Source organism: Bombus affinis, chromosome 2 (genome assembly GCF_024516045.1).
Source record: "Bombus affinis isolate iyBomAffi1 chromosome 2, iyBomAffi1.2, whole genome shotgun sequence".
Taxonomy (NCBI): Eukaryota; Metazoa; Arthropoda; class Insecta; order Hymenoptera; family Apidae; genus Bombus; species Bombus affinis.
In genome coordinates this window covers 14776810-14796985 of record NC_066345.1, presented here as the reverse complement: position 1 = coordinate 14796985, position 20176 = coordinate 14776810, and the positions used below count along the sequence as shown (strand labels likewise).

Genomic DNA, 20176 nt, shown 5'->3' with positions numbered 1-20176 from the left:
CAAGCTCGCGGAGAACTCTTGTATTCAGCCGGGTTATCCCGATCCTAGTTTTCATTTAAAAGGAGCTTGCCCTGTCTGTGAAAGCGGTTCGCGCCATTTTCGATACGTACCGGAATCTACGGGCCTTTATAAAAGGAAAGACGAAAAGAGGTTGAAGCTGCTTCCACGGCAAACCTTCGTATTATTAACCTTTTGTAACCGGAATTTTTGTTTGCCTGTCGTGAGAGGAAATTCTATTGTTGGCTCGAAATTTCTTCGATTATTCTACGAAGTAGGAAATGATGAAATATAGAAACGAATCTTGCCACGTATAATGCTCACGTAATATACACCTAATCACACCTATTAAATTGCATCTTGTCAATTTTTATATATCTCTTATACTTCTGTTTTTTCTTCTCTTTATTTTTTCTGTAAGATCGATATTATCTAGGGAGGATAAAACTCTAGTCTAAAAGTGATTAAATAACGAAAGATAAATTAAGTCAGAATTCTCATAAAATGAATATTCTCTATATCGAATCATGTACCGTTTTATGTATCCTATAATATTATGAAAAATTACATAATTCGAAAATTACGTTAATAAGAAGCTATTAATGGCTTATTTGGCTGTACTATTGCAATTACGATGGGTTTGACGGAACGTATATGAGATCGGCGATCGTTCATTTCCGTAGCTGCGGTGCGTGTGGTTGACGCAGACTGATTCCATCGAATTGCAATATCGAGATGCAGTTTGCTGATACATCGCAACGATAATCGAAAAACAACTTTCGAAAAATTTCACATTGGACAATTTTAATCGCTTGATTTCACGTGTTCATTTCGTCGGATGATTTTCGTAACTGCCGAAGGCAGACGTGTTCGTCTTCCACGAACGATAAATTAAAGCTTCGTTAAAAAGAAACGATTATAATTAAATTAACATACCCTCGATCAACCTGTCGCTCGAAACGAATCAAACTCCATTTCCCTTCAACGCAAAACAGCAAACAAAAAAACCGAAAACCTACATGAACGAAGCACGTTCACTGGTAAGCCACAAATCACTCTCTGCCTTCAATACATCGCGCAACGAACGTCAAAAATACATCTCATAAAAACATATTCCGCCATTCAACCTAACCGACTAACTCCGATAAATCCCATCAATCTTTCCCAATCACTTTATCCATTTGAAAAAATTAAAAAAGGAAAAAGAAAAAAGACAAAGAAGGATGAGGAGAGAACAAAAAAGAAAAAAGGATTTGACGAATTACAGGCTGAAACGCGTATGAATGGCAATCCAGAGGGGAAAATGAGATCATTCACCGGAGGCAAGGCACGTCAACTCGATGACGGAAGCCCCAATTCCCCTGGACGCGATTTTTCCGGAATTTGCGACGCTGACGTTGGAATATGGGACGAAAATTTCGAGCGATCTACATATTTTACACGCACGGCTCCTCTCGTCGTCCCTAGTTTACTTCTTTGTTCTCGTAGCTCTGTTCATTCGGCCATTGTTATCGTTGCCTTCGGTACTATCAGCGGAGTGGTGGAGGGAGACAGGTTTTGGTCGGCTTGGCTTGGCTTGGTAGTTGCGCGCGTTTAATGCCTGCGGGCTACGATTGTGCCGCAATTACGAGGAGTAGTGGCACAGCATCACGAAGATGTCGAAGAGAAAAATAATGGTTAGAAAAGAAGGATGGGGACACTGGCAGACAGGATGGTTCGTTGGGCTGACGAGCATCGTCGAAATTAATGGATCGTGGTCAGGAATACGTGGGAAGAGACTCGCTAGCTACGTATCGCAATAGTGGAAATAGGATTATCGTTGACGTCTTTGTCACTGAGATTTTGGTCCCTTGTGACGGAGAAATAGTTGAAATAACTTGTTGCTTTAGTAGACTTAGACACAATCTAACGCACTGTAGACCTTCCTCGAGTTTTGGACACCTACGATATTCTTGGGCATTCTTGGGGTTCTTTTGATATATATCTTTTCTTTGAAGTCGATTCTGCCTATATCGTGTAATGTAATTTGACATTAAAACGTCAGATGATGATTTAATACAAGTTTACAAGTGGTGGAGAATGTGTTAACATTTTATTGAAGGAAATAATAACGAGACATGATTCTTCTTTCATTTAGAAGATCGAAATTAATCAATGACGTGATTAAATTGCTTGGAACTGGTACACTACAAAATGTTTAGCCGGAGTTTTAACGTGGTTGGTCTTATTTTTACTCGTAGAACGTATTAGAACGGTTTTGCTGAGAAAAACAGGACACTATATATCTAACTCCTAAGTTACATGCTACTATATAACGTTAACATTCCTGGGGGAGGCATTTTTAACCGGTTTTCGCGTTGAACCGTGAAAGGAAAAGACTTTGGGGGAGGGAAGCGAGTGGAATGGACGGTAGCAGCTTGCCATCGACGTTCCTCCGTATCGCTTTGAGAGCAACAGGAGACTGTGGCAAGAACGTTTCGTCGGTCAAATAATAGTCGCGTGTCAATTGTAAGGAGACTGCATGCAATTCATGCGCAATTTAGTTGTCTACAAGCATGCACTGAATAATAAAAAACTAACCGCATTAAATAATATAGGGTTTATTTTAACGATGAAAGTAGAATCGTGTGTCCTCTTTCTTTCTTTTTTTCTATTATTGTGTTATTTAATGTGTTATTTATTGTGTTATTTATATCTATTTAATGTTATATATAACTTTTTAGAAAGGAGAGGGAGAGACAGAGCGGATCCAGTTACGTTTTAATTTACAATATCGGTAAAAATCATTTAAAGCTAAGAATAACTCTTCATTCAACGATAATTATTTCAAATTTTTCATTAAATCAATACGATCCAACACACCGTTTACCTGTTCACATACTGACAAACGCAATCTCCGAGTTAACGAATCGTATTCGGAGCTCTTCAACGCACCCTTCGTTCGCTTTCATTCCCAAAATCACAGAAATTCCCTGTCAAAAACGTCTCAACGACGGGAGGTTGGTTCATTTCCCATCGATATCAATCGAACAGTCGCGTTCCTTTTTACCTTTTCTACCAAAAACCCTTTGAATTCTAGATCAAGCGTTTCGTTCGAAAACTATAAAGCCACCTCGCTATCCCACAGAAAAACAGAAAACAAAAGTTTCTCTCAATCTACTCAAACGCAAAATAGCCAACAAGACTCGCAAGAGGTTAGAAAATTAAAGAATTTACTTCGACTTTAAATTAGAAAATTTACTTCATTCGCAAAATTAAACAAACGAGTCACAACGTAGAAGAAGAGGACCAAACGATGCCAGGTGGAGCGTATCGCTCGAATAATCCAGCCACTCTTCTCTCTCTTTCCACATAAAATCCTCCCAATAACAACAAAAAAAGGAAAAGAAGAAAAGGAAGAAGTTAAATGAAAACTAATCAACGTATACGAACAACATCGGCAAGAAACCACGAGAAAAGGACGAGCCTAAAAAGAACCGGCAGAAAGTTAGTCGATGCTGCTCCATGGTGATGCTTATTAATCACGATCGACCGCAAAATTTCAATCAATCGGACCGCATTCCATCCGTGTAGCATCTATTCTTTTTTATTTTTTCTTTCTTTTTCCACGCTGGATTTTTCCTTTGAAAGGATCCGGAACGGACAAGTAGCCAGGCATTGGCACTGTACGAAGCGACGGCAAATATAGAGGAAAGAAGGTCAGAGAGGGACAGGGACCGCAGGAAGAGCTGCTCGTTGCGGTATTCGTTAGTCGGCGTTCGACGATGAAAACGCCGGAGGATGGGAAACAGACGGGGACAGGAGTCGGTCGAACGAGCGATTCAAGCGAAACGACCGACTAAATAATTGGCAGCGGGGGTTTTGCGAGAAACGCCGGTTGCCGCACGGGCGCCATTTAATCTGAATTAACAAGCTGTTTGACGTATTCACTTTATGCCTGCCTACAAATCGAGTTACTTCTGAATGAAGTCGTTAGGAATGCGCGAGACCAGTCTCGCTTGTTTCGCGCCACGTAGACGCGGCAGAAGTTGACTGCGGCTGAAAGGCGAGATGACTAGAGAGTCCATGTTGATACGGTGTGTAATTTGGTATTTATCTACAGTGGCTGGCGAAAGTGAGTATTTCGACGCGTACAAAACTTTTCACTATACATATACGTGACACATTTTCACATTGGTTTCAAACTTTAACGATATAAATATGACGCTGGTGTCTCGTTGTTGCTAATGAAATTTCAAAATGTCTCGTATAACAACATACACGTACAACTTTTCTACAGGAAGCGTTCAAGTACTCGAGTATCAATGTAGATGTATAGAGCTTTTTCTCGACAATGATTGCCGAATCTCTTCCTTTTATGGAACAAGGGCTGTTGAAAGAGAAATTTATTGAATAATTTCATATTCGATGTCCCATGGAAGTAACGATACTTTGTCTGTCGTCGTGGAATAGTCAAAGCGAATGCGTATTCATTATACCGAAAACCAGAAGGGAAAAATTCCTACGCAATTTATTCGATTTACCATCTGGTCTTGTGCACGCTTTTTCCAGAAAGCTCGTCAATCACGATTTCATTTACCTCGGTGAAGTGTCGATTCTCTGCGTGACAAAGTTATACGCAATCAAATAACGAACAAAAGAAATCAAAAAGCGTGGGCGGTACGAAAAAGAGAACCAACCGACAAAAAGACAAAACACGAGAAAAACGAAAAGAATGAGAGAGGAGAGAGAGAGAGAGAGAGAGAGAGAGAGAGAGAGAGAGAGAGGAAGGAAGAAGGAAGTGGAAGAAAAAGGAATTTAGGCGACAAACGTCAGTTGGTCGATGTTGCTCTGGAAAAACGAGCTGCTTTCTGTCTCTTTCTAAGCGTCACGTGAAATCCTCGCAGGACGGAAAAAAACGTGACGGCATAAAAGAACGCACGAATATCGAACGTGACGGAAGCGCGTACAAAGCTCTTTTGAGGCTCGTTTTCATTTCGAACCGAGCGAGCGTCGAGTGCGACGGAAAGAGCCTGCGGAACGAGCTGTGGCGAGAGAAGAGGGAAAGAGTCGACGAAGAGAAAAAGAGCAGCGGGAAAAGTGCAAAAATGTATTCCATTACACGCGAAGTGTGTATAAGAATATCGCGACTGGTTTTTCCGAGAGTTGTTCTCCGCTCGACGCTCGTCGCCACCGCTGTAAGAAATACGAATGTGTATCTCGTGCGCCACTGTGCATTAGCTTTTTCTCTTCCCTTCTGTTTGTTTCTTTGGTCTTGTCTTATGTTTCGGGCGGACAAAATAACGAAGAAGAAAAGGACTGTCAAGCGCTACAAGATAATAGGAAGGTATGCTCTTTCTGTTTTCAAATTTCCTGCTTGAAGTTCCTCATCGATATCGTTCACGGTTGTCGCGATGGTCTGTGCGCGGTATATTAGAAATTTTTAAATTTGAGTTCTTACTTTTCGAAACTTACGATCGTTTTTTACTTTCAATCGCTTACGCGAATAATGTGGAAGGTAATTAATGTTAAATACCTTCGTCTCAAAGGCACGGTAGACTTTCGTTCGAATTGACGGCAGAAGAATTAACAATCGACAGGCTCGTGTCACACACGGCGCGTGGATCCGTTGAACGAATGAAATTGGAAGAAGCAATACTAGTTGAAACAATATTTTCCTTTCCCGCGCACCGGAGAACCGACAGTTGGAGCGTGTACGTGCCCCTAAAACGGTTTCGTAAGTGCTAATAAATTCAATAAGAAATTATTGAAAACTTCCTCTAAACATATAGGATGGGCCACCCACGGATGTAGCAACGTGACACGCGCCGTTGTTTAACGTGACGCCCTTGCATAGGCGTCGATGAAACTTGATCACCGCTTTCAAAGCAGAATCTCACATAGAGAATTCGATTAATATGTGCTCATAAATTATTCGTGAATCGGATTACTTCATGAATTTTATATTAGGTCGTGCCAAAAGTTTCTTTCGTTTCATAAGGAAATAATAGATGAGTAACAATTTTTCTTTTATATTATTTTATTGAATTATGTATGATCTATTTTGTAGTAATAGAACAAAATGAAATGAACAGAATGGATAAAACAAAAAATGTTGTGTATCTATTATTTCCTTCTAAAACGAAAGGAACTTTTAATATTAGTATTAGACCTAGTATTAGTGACCTAGTATTAGTATTAGACCTTCCACTATTAGACCTAGTAATATTACCTTTATCGTCTTAATTTATCAGTTCTATATTAAAGTTTGTGTGAAAACAGCGGAACGTTGGGGATACAAAACATGGCCTTTAAAATAATTTAATTAATGTCCTTGTTAACGTGGCATGATACTAGGAAAAATAAAATATGTTATAAATAAACTAATTTATTTCACAGTATTTTTTACACGGTATCACGAAACTCCAGAGTCTCTCCTATTATATTTAACATTGTTATATTTAACATGTCATAAAACCAGAGAGAAAACGAGCTTATTGTGTTATAACATCATTTTACCCATATCGCAATATTTTATTTCGACTAATAGAAAGAGTAATAAAATACGTACACGAAAGACGCTACAAAATTTTAATACGAAACATGCGGCATATTTATAGGCAATCAAAGATTAAGAACAATGCACGTATTCAATAAACTAGCCAAAACCGTATCATCGATTCCCAACCATCATTCAATCGCTCCGTCAGGAAATCGAGTAACAATTACCCCATCGAAACAATAAATAACCCGCATTCGGTAAACAAATCTCTCGTCACGTTCCACTCCATTCTTCCCCTACAGATTCGATACAATTTCTCTGTACGTGTTACTTTCTACATTCATTTCGGACATCTCCATCTTCAAAAAATGTACAATTATGTATATTTAGTAATTTTACTTTTACGTTGTAACTTGTAGAGAGCTCTCAGACGTTCCATGTGTATGGTCGTCCATTTGAAGCTTCTCAACTGAAAGGATCATCGTGCATTGCCGATATAATACTGTCAATATTATAATGTTTATTGACAGACCACAACTAAATGCATCACCCTAAAATATCGACGATATTATCGATCGTTTGGAGACGCCCTTACAAATTTCCGCGTTGTACGGTACGGGCGATAATAGACAAAACATAATTCGAGAAAATTTTTTTCCTTCGTTTTAATTATAAAGGAGAACAAAGATTTAACAATCAATGAAAGCAAAATAACAACATCGCTTTAAAAAATAAAAAATTGTTGATATTCCTACAACGTGTTTCATCTTTTTATTAATGTAATAACGTGTCAAAATTTGCTTGACGAAACTCGAATACGACGAAGAACACACTCGTGCGATAAAAAGAGAGTGTTGGTCAACGGTCGCGGAGGAAGCATAGCGATCAGGCGACCCCTAAAACCGGAAGCCATGGATCTTTATTAAATCCACGAAATTTATGTCGTGGAGGTCGCGTGGCCGACGAAACGTGCGCGTTGCCCGAAAGGGTATTTATCCCTCTCACCGCGTTTCGAGCGCGTGATCCGCACGTTTGCGTTGAGCAAACGAACGTTGACGCACGGCCTTCCCTCTCCGCCATTGTGTCGACGTGCACACACAGGTCGATAGTATATTGCGTTTTTTCTTCTTGTCCTGGATAATGTCTATGCCCCCAAAGCGCGACGCTCGTCAAACAAATCGTTCCTGAATGTCCGTTTTAATGAACGTGCCATTCGATTTGAACGCTTACTGGACGCCTTCGGCGAGATCAGTACGAGTTTGAGGATTTACCCGGCCGATGTACCGCGTTATAGGGCCTGGAAGAGGAATTTTCTACTTTACTGTAGCGAACACACTGACTCACAAAATTCTTAGTCGCCGCTAATGTGCCACAGAAAACTTTTATGTCCGTATCGTATGGGTTATCGTATGAAACGTTTTGCAGAGATTATATATGTGTAGGTTCAATTTGAAACCCGTTTAAACATGTATATTTCATATCGCTAATATTCAATTGGTAAGAAGATGGTTACGATGATTTATATGTACTTGTGCAAGCAGAAGGAAGTCTTTTATTACGTCAGTAGACTTGAATATTTAGCGGTAATTTTTTACAATAAATGCTCGTTTGTCAGTTATATACGATTTATCAGGTGTAGATAATATTTCATCGTAATTGTCCTATGGAAAAGTTCGACTGAAAAAATATCTCTTCCGATGGTGGTCCCGAAAAAAAAGGAAATTGAAATGAAAAGAGCCGCTGGTAGCATTTTATACGTTTTATTATCAATTTTTGCTGCAGTAACGCAAACGATCGATCGATATCCGTATCATTATCCATCTGTTAATCGCTTCGTCTCATCAAAACAGAACGCATACTTTATTTACGAAATAAAAAAGATAACGCCATGGTCACGATTTCGTTTCGTAATAGCTTCGGTGAAAAGGAATTTTTTAATAAAAGCTAGGCGGAGCGTCTATAATATAGGAAGCGCGGCAATTTAAATGTATATACCTTGACCTCTGGAGTCGTAAGTCGACTGATATCAGCAGACGAGATCTGGAAACGCGATCAAGGAGAGACAGAGAAGAGAGAATTGAAGAGAAGAGAAGAGAGATCGTGGGCGTCAACTCGGGAAGTGGATATTTGAGAAAACGTAGCAGCGGCATAAACGAGTCGGTGTATCCAGCAACGGAAGTGGCCCCCTAAAGATAGGAAGGACTTTAATTACACGAGGCCCGTTATCATTGCGGTACAAGCGCGTTGCACTTGAAGGAATTTCGAACGCACCACTGCCTTCTCACCGATAAATACCTCTCTAAATCCATAATTATGCAACGAAGATATTTACCAGTGTTCTTCCGGAAATGTCATCTTTCTCCTTCTTCCTGGTTCTTTTCTTTATTCTCGTTTCTTAATTAGTTCTTTCTTTTCATTCTCGCTTTTTTTACATTTAAAGGGTAACCACGAGTGAAAGTTTACCGCAGCGTTTTTTTTTTTTTTTAATTAAAACCAGGCGAACTCTAGCCGTCAAAAGCAGAAAACAAAAATAAATTTATCATGTTTTTCCTTTTAATTAATTACAGCGAAAACCTTAAGGAGAAAGTTAAGCTAGTTAAATTCACTTTGTTGTTGAAAAATTAATGCTGATAGTAACGCTAACGACAGGACTTTCTAAGTGAAAATAAAAAAGGGGAATGCTTTTAATTCGACGAAAAGTATTGAGAATTAATTCATGGCACGAAAAATATAAAAATCGATGCGGATATGATAGCTGAGTATAGGTTTTAATTCTCGAATTATCGGATGACAAGAGGAGGCAAAATGGGAGCCTCTGTTAACGATCATTTCATAGAGGACGCGATGTTATCGCTTAAATATCGATAGTCTCGTGTCAATCGACCTTCTCGATGCCAGGCTGACGCCTCTGGGAAATTTAATTTAACGCTTCGCGAATTTCAGACAGCGGAACGTTGATTCTTTCTAAACGACGCATCTCTCATGATGTCTTCCTCTTACGGATATTACGATGTCTGAGAAAGTATTCAACTTCTAGTTCTTGATTTTTCTTTTTCATGATTGTTTTTAATTTGAAACCGTGTGTCGAAATAAACAGATTATTTATGATTGCTTAAAAAATTGAACTCGCGATAAGAAGATCATGTCATTTAAGCATAAACACTGTAATGTGCGTAGCTCAAGATTATGTGTCGCAATATGGGAGATTTCATTCATTTCCGTCACTACTGATATAAAATAGCAAGTGTCGAGAATTTTGTTCAAATATATGTTAAATTTATCCTACCTAGCCAGCGACAGAGATAGTTGAGCATTGCAAGAACGTGGAAAAATACAGTTCATCGCTTGATAATGAATTTAAGAAAAAAGAATTCATCCATAATTCTTCTCTAATTATTTACGCTTAGCGTTCCACACAGCTTAAAAGCATCAAACTACGATATTCTATATAACACATGAAAAATGTAAAATATAGAAATATCCTAATTTATAAAATCTACTTGTAGAACTTCTTTTATCTTGTTATCACTCCTATACGAAAGAGAGTATCAGCACTGCTCAAATTTCATTAACGATCCTAATTCAATCGTGGAAAGGGCCACAAATAAAAATACAAGTCCTACATGGCAAAGTGCAACAGTCAGCTTCCAAAATATCATCGCCGGAAAACAGCCACCGAATTTTTTAATGCCAGAAATCTGAGAATAGGTGTTTCAGGTAGGTTAGAGTTTGAACCACGAAGTTGTCCACACACACTTACATATATGTCCATCGAATCGGATATTTGTCGTATAATCTATTAAATTCGCATTCGCTATCGATTCCTCGCCGCGTGCTTTCAACGTCAACCGCGTCGTTCTCTTTACGGTCCTTCCCTAACGACCAATATTATCAGGATGATTTATTTGGAACTTTTCGAGTCTGCATACTTAGGTTATTACCGTCATAAATTCGAAACACGTTCTCCACGGTTGATACCATACCTGACCTACCTCATCTTGAAATATGAGAAACTTCGCGGAAGTCCCTATAAAATATTCCCTCCGTCCTCTTGCGTTTTTCACGTTGCTTTCCTTTCCTAGTCTAACCGACCTGTTATTCCCATACTATATATATACATTTATATACAATCCTACCACATTTTTGGTGACACAGAGAAGTGCCGCTAAAGAAGGAAATATTTCCTACGATAGGATAAATATTACGACAAAGAACATTTTTCTCCAGTGAGTCGTTAATTTTGAGCGGGATAGTAGAGGAATCGAACTTGCATCGTTGTCACGTAAATTGCCTTGTCCCAAGCGAAAGCTCAACTTTTGACCGCAGCAAAGCAAACTATCGCGAACTGCGGTGCAACGAGATAAACTGTAACTCCTGCCGCGAGCCACCAACGAAACCGATAGCCCGGTAGTTCCAGCTATTTTCCAGCTTGCCGTTGCAACGAGTTTCTTAATGCTCTGTATCGAGAAACGCATTTGTCTTCCAGCGTTCCATTAACGAGGCTCGTTGCCCCTGTTCGATTTAGATCGTCGTTCGGCCGCGCGCCGTTTCACGTTACGAATCCACGTTACCATAAACGAACGATAACATTCGTATAGGGTACACCGATCGAACTGTATCGACATCATGTTTGTAAATTTCCCTTAATTGTTTTCTTGTCCTTAGCTGTTCAATGCGGAAGGATTTCTGCGCATTTTTATTAAAAAACAAGTACTCAATGAATTTCCGTACTAAACGCGTTTTACGTTGGTCCGAGTTGATGCTTTTTTCGAAATTTTTATTTCACAGGTTTCATTATTCTGCTAGTATTTCTTTAAACGCATAAAAATTACAAGATGCGAGATCTATGTCCACAAAACATGTCGAATATTTTTCATTCATATTCTTACAGCGATAAAAAGATCTACGTGCAATAACGAACAGTTAAATTCATCAAATACGTACTGCAGTATCTACATGTAAAAACATCAATATGATGATGTTATCGTATTTTGTACTATTCCGTTTTCATTCCATACTTTCATACGTAGTCTCTATGATGAATTATATCACTACTTATAAAATGCCATACCAAAGAAACGTATAAATTCGCAAATGCTATAATAATCATAAAACCTATTTATTATATGTATTATATCTTTAAGAAGCGTTTTTATCTAAAACCAGAACCAGCACATTATCTTACACGTAACCGCAGATAATACAAACGAGCTTTTAATCGTGCATAAAATCAGCGCAATTAACGCAAACTAATGAGCCTTATCAGATGCGGCGAGGCTGTCGGATTTTTTGGTTCCCGTGAGCGAAGCAACAGCTAGTAGGAGCGGTTTACAGTGTGTCGCGCGTCCACGGAGTGAAAGAGGGGTGGTTTTGGATGGGGGTTGGATAAGAGACGAATAGGGAGCAGAGAGAAACGAAAGAGAAACAGAGAGAAACAAGGAGAAACAGAGACAAATAGAGAGATGAGGGGAGGAGGAAGGGAGAGGCAGAAAGAGAGAAAGGAAGAGGGAGAGAGAGAGAGATAGGGAGTGAAAGAGTTGGTTGGGGTTTAGAAGGGTAGGGGATGAAAAGGTGGGAGAGAAGCGGAGAGAGCTCGAGAGGGAGAAGAGACTGGTGGAAGGAAGAAGGATGGAGGATGTCTGTCGTGGCAGAGTAGCGGCGGTAGTAGCATATACGGCGGTTTAACTCGCGGGGAAAACTCTGAGAGCACGAGCTCGCGATCCTCAGTCGCGTGTGACACGCGGCCTAGTACGCGCTCGGATCGCCATCCGGATCGTCTCATTTGCGTGGTCGCGTCGTGCTCGATCGACCTCGAGGGTCGTTGATCGTGGGAACTGACGGGAATAGTGCATCTTGAGAGTACTCGGACTTTGTAGAGTCGAAATTGCCATTTCTATATTTATGAGAAATTGGTCAAAATTGAATTCCTCTTACCGATATGATATTAACGGAGGCTGTGGATGTTTTTGGTTTTATGTTTGATAGTTTTATCGACAGAGATCGATAGAGATCGTGGATCGTATACTTGAATTCAAGTCTGAAAGATCTATGGGATGCAGCAACTGACGAAGACCGTGGGCAGTGGATATTTTTGAATGTTGTGAGCTTGGAATTTTTATCGACGATATTGACAAAGATCGTGCGGATCGTGGATCCTGGAAATTTATGAATTCAGGTTTGAAAGTTTTATAAGACGGGGATCGTGGATAGTGGAGATGTTCTCGAACTTTATGGATTTCAAATTAGAAGAACCGATGGATCGTAAATATCCTTGGATCGTGTAAATTCGTGTCATTATTATATTAAGACTGACGAAGATAGTTGGAATCCTGAGTATTCGTGAATTTTATAGATTCGTCTTTCGAATACTTCTCAACGCAAATTGAGCGCAGTCGTGGACATTCTTGGATTGCTTATTTATATTTTTATCGACGTTATTGGCAGACATCGAAAATCGTGGTTTTGATGGAACCAATGACATCAACGAAGCTCGTCGATCGTCGATATTCTGGACTTTGGTTGTCCAAGTCTGACATTTTTATCGATAGAACCGATAGAGATCACAGATCGTGAACGTCCTGAGATTTTGTGAATTGAAGTTTGCATTTGGAGAGTTTGAACGTTTCGCGTTTGGAAAATTTAAATCTAAAATACTTTTGTAATTTCTGACTGATACTCACTCTTGTGGATCTCGAAGACACTTAAATATCGAGACTTCGAGTCGGAAAATTTTATTACTGAGATCGATTAGTAGTCAGAAGACACGGTACAAAATAAAATTTCGATTTTGTCAGATTCCAAGAATATAAAGCTTCTTTCCAACTGAAATTTTTAATATCTCCGAATCTAAGAAACATACCGCAACCTATCTTTATAAAACTCCTATAAATTTTGAATAACTCTGCGTACTTTAAAATCACGATTTACTGCCAACAGTGTTTTAAACTTCGTCCTGTAAATCCAAGAAACTTTTATCAAGTCTCAACAATTCGCAACTAACACCCTACATAAACAAAAACCACGATTTATTTCATTTTTCACGCTGCATCTCACAAACTCGTCCCTCTATTTACCTCCACCGACTCAAGGAACTCGTACTTTCCCATTAACAAAGAAAGTAACAACGACAAAGTCCGAGTGTCCAAGAGAAAGCTTCGCAAAATCCCACGTAGCTTCCGGAAAGGACAACTTCGACCATAAAACGCAACGCGCGTAATTACACTATCAAGTATAGTACTCTAGGGATCAACGTAATAAACTAGAAATTAAATAGAATATCGTAAGAATCGACAAACCACAGACTGAAAATCGAATTATCATCGATGATCATCAAAAAAGGGGCGCAGTTGTTCCATCACATGCAGGGATCAAACAGAATATTATAAGTATCGATACAGCGGATTAAAGATTTACTAATACGATAGATTAAATATCAAACATCTATAGAGATCGATAAAATAAATCGAGGATTAAACACAATACCATAAGAGCAAATAAAATAGATCAAGAGTCAGTCAAGCACGATACAACACAAGAATCGGTAAAACATTATCGGTAGGATCAATCAGAGATTAAATAGAATACTAGAGGGATCGATAAAATACCATCAATACGATCAAGGTTCCAGCGATCGCGAGTGATCGACGAGAGAAGGCAGCTGTTCGATCGAACGAAAGGAGAATTATAAATTCCCTGTCGAAATTATAAATCCCGCGTAGACGATGAATATTTCATCGAGGACGAGGTGAAACACAGCGGGCCATTCGTTCGAAAAACGATATCCCGGTCCTCTCGAAGGATTTATAACGATGCGCGTGAACGGGCCGTATAGAATCTCTCGCGACGTCGCGCGTTTGACGATCGTTGCAGGTGAAACGAGAAACGCCGGAACCGGAGGACGCGTATAAGAGGGACGTAGGTATATACGAACCGGATGGAAACTGCAATCCGGACGTTTGACAAACGATAGTGCCGGTAACCTGCTACAGGAACGATCCTTCGCAGCTCGATTAAAAGAAAACACATTGAAACGGTGTGTCAAAACTTGTATTACTCTCTAGATGCTCAGTAACAAATTTCTCTTGTCGAGACTTTTAAATGAACACGTTTAAACAGTTAAAGAATAAGGAAACAGATTGATACACGTGTGTACGTATCTAGATAGGTTTCTATCGTTCTCAAAATTTCCCGGGAAATTATAAAGTAATTCATAAAATTAGTGAATTAAATAAAATAAAACAGTGTTTTCGCCCATCGTTCGAGAAGAAGCCAACATATCAGAACAGTAAACGTTCGTCGCACTTCAAATCTTCGAATAAAAAATTCCAAACGAAGACGCGCAAATCGAGTCAGTAATCAACTGACTGAACTTAAAACGCGTTACTAAATCGCTGCAAGATCTGTGCGAATCGCAGCTGTTTCTCGAAGCGGAACGTCAGTCGAAGAGCGGACTAACGAAGTGAAGAAGCGAAACGAAAAACAAAAAGAAGATATAAGAAAGAAGAAGGGAAGCAGCTCAAGATTGAACATCTTTTAGATGTTCCTGGGTCAACGACCTCGACGAAGTGAATGTTTAATCGACGAAGGAACAAAACTACGAATTGATCCACGATCACCGCATATCTAAGCGTATTGTACAAGAAGATCGCGACCAAACTGACAGAATTCTTCGTTTCCTTCCTGCGCTCTATCGTTCGATACTATCGAGCTTCTCTTTCTCGACAATAATATTCGTTATCCTACCAAGATTGAGAAAGTCAGCGAGCTTCTGTTGAAATTGGATTGAGAAACGACACGAGGCAAGAAGTCGAGAAGCTGGTGGCGAACGACGAAGCGTGACTGGGTGCCGGAAGTTCCGTTCTCGACGCCACTTTTGCCCGCGATGAGAAACGGTTTCGCGGAACGTGACACGCTCGACGAATCCGCAATCACGATGGAAATATCATATAGCGGAATTTCGAAGCGATCGGCGTCGTTTCTTTGAGAAAATACAGCGCAGAACGCCAAGAACCGATAGTTAGAGGGAGAAACCGGAAACGGAGGATGCTAGGATCGACCAGTGCCGTGTAAACGAAATTTGACAAGTGTATAAGACACAGTGCGTTTCCGTTTCAACGTTTTTGGTGTGAAACGTGAAAGAAGAGGCAAGAATCATGAGGGATAAATTTGCATTCAGCGTAAGTGCTCTGGAAATATTGGATTCTGCGTTTATTTTAGGAGGCGAGCGTGACATCGATGCTGGTCGATCGATCGCTCCCAAGTTCTATGGTAGGAACTGTTGCCTGTAACGTCGAGGTTCTAGAATTAATTATAAAGCTTCCTCCCAAGTGTGCGTATTTTTAAAGGGATCAAATATTGAGCAGGTCCGAGTACATCACAAAGGAAATTGTCCGATACAACTGGCTGATCTATTGTTGTAATTGTGTCAGATGACGCATATCTTATTTGTGTATTTTTATCTTCAGTTATTTCGTTCTACGAGATAATGAATCATAGTTCATCGTAAAATGATACAAGTATATTTTTAAAAGTTCGTACTTTTTTTTCAATATTCATTTCTACTTAGAAAGTTTGAGGAAAACCTTACCTTAATTAATCATTACAGGTGATACTGGTTTTCCGGTTTTCCAATTTCATGTTAGCTACCAAATCGTATAGAGGAGTGTTAATTACCGTCAGTCAAACGGATAATGAGAACCGTGTGAAGCGTGATAATGTAAAATGTTAGGATACCGATAAAACATAAATTAAACCCCTTGATCGTAGTATGAGTTACTCATCTCGATGTTACGCGTACAGGCGAAAGCCAATAATTAAAGTTGATGCGGGGAATATCGCATAGATATAGATGATGTATTTATTCGGTACACATCGCGCAATTTCCGATAACTAATAATTCGACGTCTACATATTTACAATTTTAACTTCTTCCGCTATGATTTTATTTACACGCAATCGCGAATTTTAATCTGTTTTCGTTCTCCGTGCGCGTTCAACGATATCGCATCGATAAAAAACATAAATCGCGAAAGTTTGCAGTTATTAATTCTTTTCCTTGTAAAATTGATATTCTTAAATCAATTAAATATTCAATTACGGTATAACTTACAATTACGAATACTATTAATATATTAAATAAGTAATTAAAACATTGGAAGATTTTTTTAATATATACTCATAATACATAATATTTATAATATATTTATTATTATGACTTACAATTTCAATTATAATAAATATATTCGATATATAAGCTATACAAATTAAATTCATTTCTTCCTTGTACGGGATGGAAGGAATCTTATTGCTTTCGAAAATATATCTATATAAAATGATACAAATGTATTTATAGTTCATGCTTTAAAATCAAATATTTTATTGCATTTAGGAAAATTGTATTTAGAATGACATAATAACAATGATGAAATTAAAATACTAAAATGCGCTCTTTTCCCTATAAATGCGTACCCAACGCCCACAGTATATGATCAAATGCAACGCTATGAAAACAGGAAATAATTATCAATAATCAGCTTACTATTCAACGAATACCACTATAAGTTGCTTTCAACCAGTAATACACATTTGGCACTCGTGTCAGCTATTATTATCATACGTATTACCCAACATTAATCATTAAGTGATTTGATTCTGACCGTGTCAACGGTGATAACGTGATTTACAGTCTGGGGTGCCGGACATGCACGAGACCCTGTCCAGTTTTTCGGAACAGTTCAGGGACGGACCGCCGAAACCGGAAATAAAGCCGGAAACAGCCAAGGAGTCGGAGAGGACGGATGAACCGAAGTGTGGTTGGTTCTGGTTCAGGCCCATGTATCTGCAGCAATTTCGAACCGCGAAATGGGCGCTTTTCTGGTTATGTTGGACAGGTGCAATGCAAGGTAAGCGATTTAAATTTGATTCCCTTCGAGCAACAGGAGAATAAACCCATGTATTCGCCAATTTTGGTGCCGAGTAAAAGAAAGTCCATAGAATAGCAAGTTTAAAAAGACACTGTAATCTAGCAAGGTGTATTTATATTTAATAAGAGCAACGAATAAATGTAATTTATAGTACAGAATAGATAACTGTTGCCGATATTAAAATTGATTTTTAAGTACTATTTTTAAGCACTACTTTAAATCAGTAGAATAAATTGTTTTTTTGAGGTGGGGAGTGATTTTAGCAAATAATTAAGCAAGTCAAAAAAATGTTTTCCTTATTATAATACATTGCAACTTTTCCGTATGTTCGTAGTTGTCGACGGTTGAATTTGAGCATTCTGAACATTCTGAAACTCTTCTAACCTTTGTTTTTATCTCGCGCGTCTAAAATTACTAAAAACATATAATAATAAGGAGGGCGGGCCAGGGGGCACCCGGGTTTGAACCGGGGACCTCTCGATCTGCAGTCGAATGCTCTACCACTGAGCTATACCCCCTTGTTAGAAAGTTACGAATAATCGGAATTGATCAATAGATTATCACTTTATCGATTGCCATTCAATTTTAACAACGCTACTTCCTCTTCGATAAAGATATAATAGATTAGTAAAACAAGATCAAGGCTGTGCAATGACAACAACAGAAACACACAGGTTCAACAAACTGATTTGCCTGAATCGCAAAGGGTTACTCGTCGTAGTTGTTAAACGTAATGCAACAGACGTGCTTTGTAATCAGTCGCCACAAACGCGTCAAACACCCCTACCAGCGATAAACTGCGTGTCCACGAACGACGTATGGAAAACGACGTATCGAAAACGACTGGACTGCCGATCGAATTTGAAAACCCTGTCCATCATAAACGCGACATTTACCAATATACCATCAGCCAACTCGGTAACAATATTCTCCAAACCACAGTGAACAAATCCATGCTGATTTTTTGGTATAATTCAATGTACAGTCTCGTTCATAAATATTTGGACACTTGCGATCTAATCGAAAAATTAAACATTTTTACTATATCCATCCAGGTATATATATAAATTATTCTTTATTATTAAAAAATTATTTTTAATACATCTTTCATCAATAGTCCTCCGATCTGAGATAAGAACAAAGACCAAGATTAGATACGCTGTCGAAGCGTATTTAGAAGCTTGGAATTTCACTTTTAAAGTATATTTCACGTATTTACAACGATTTGGAAGTGTCCAAATATTTATGAGCGATGATGTAGTTAATGAGGCTAATATATAACACATACATTCTCCATAGTTTAAAGTTTAAACGAAGCTTTATATAAGACACAGAACATACATGATATATTTAATAATAAAGCTTCAAAGCGTTAATGATCTCCTAACAATAATCGTTCCAAGTACTGATTTTCCTTAAATGTCTCGACGCTTATGAACCTGAGTGTACATAAACACACACAAACATACACGCATACAGTAATACAAACACGTAGCAGCTGATTGACTGCTATATCGCCGTTTGGCGTTACTAATAGCGGTGCATTCGAATGCAATTTCGAAGCTTTCACGGTAGCACGAGGGGGTCGGTAGAGGGTGAGAGAGGTCGACGGTGACTGACGATAACCGGAAATCGAGTTTTCCGGACCGGTGGCAGGAGGTTGACGGGTTGTTGCAGGGTGGGACAACGTCGACGAAAGGAGAACACGATCGAGGCGAAAAGGGCGAGTTACGACGACGGGACGAAGGTCGTCGACGTTGGCGAGAGGGGAAATGAAGAAAAGGGAGAACGCGGTAGTCGTGCGGGGTACTTAGTTTAAATAAGTTTGTACGTCCCCCTTCTTTGACAAGCGACAAAAGAAATCGTCCTGCTGGAGGTTCGTGCCTTCTCCAGTGGGATTGAACAAATTGCTGGACAATGGACTCGACAATCGTCTATATAAGTCGAGAATAAGTTCGCCGGTGACTAAGTGCAGGCGTACGTGCGTGATACTCGTGCATACCTCGCTTACGTGAATCCTGGAGAGTTCGCTGTTATAACCGTGTACGCCAAGGCATTTCCAAGTATCGAGCCATCTGCTAGTCCCGTACGGAACGATCATAATCGATCCAAATTTTATTAAAAGTGAGGCTACTTTTCGTCAAAAAAATATCCCCCATAGATTCGATTTGTAACATCTATCTACGGTGAATAACGAAAGTACTCGAATACTCCTAGAAACCTTTTGTGTATGCGTGAAAGAGGTCTGAAAATGTTCGAGTATTTTCACGGGCAACTGTATACACGGTATAATGTTCTCAATGAAATGTAAATTTAACCTGGATATTCAAATATCCGATAATTAAGTAATACTCGCAACTGGTCCCTCCCATACCACTCTACCAATGTCCATCGAATTAACGCGTTCATAGACGTTCACGAACGGAAGCAAAGAGACCTGCGTTCGAGCGTCGACATATCCGGCATCTGTCCACCCGGAAAATGAACCACCTTTGTTTCCCATTGTACCGCCGCTAATAAGAGAATTTTAATTAAAGCCAGAGCATCAATCGTGTGCCGTGCACGATTTGCTTCTTCAGCTACCGATTGACCCTGTTTTTTTCTTAACCCGCATATATAAATACACACACATATATATAATTTTCTCGTTCACAAGTATAAGGATATTGACGCCATAGTAAAATAACGCCAGCGTGATAAACTATAGCATAGCTATTAAACTACGTTTGGAATTTTGAAGTGAAAACAACTCGTGTATTTTTTGGCCTGTACAATA

At 39.1% G+C, this 20176-nt stretch overlaps 1 protein-coding gene and 1 non-coding gene across 4 annotated transcripts in view; one reads left to right on the top strand and one right to left on the bottom strand.

Moving 5' to 3' along the window:
- LOC126926456 (solute carrier organic anion transporter family member 4A1) overlaps window positions 1-20176 on the top strand; it is a 47793-nt gene that overhangs the window by 9869 nt on the left and 17748 nt on the right. For 2 of the 3 annotated variants that reach the window (XM_050742781.1, XM_050742780.1), the window contains one exon: window positions 17163-17379. In XM_050742781.1, the coding sequence (XP_050598738.1) occupies window positions 17163-17379 (217 nt within the window). Of the gene's footprint in view, window positions 1-12121; window positions 15655-17162; window positions 17380-20176 lie in introns of those variants that run through there. The other variant, XM_050742782.1, reaches the window with a different exon arrangement.
- On the bottom strand, window positions 17847-17918 carry Trnac-gca (transfer RNA cysteine (anticodon GCA)). The gene has a single exon. It is a non-coding gene; the product is annotated as a tRNA-Cys (tRNA).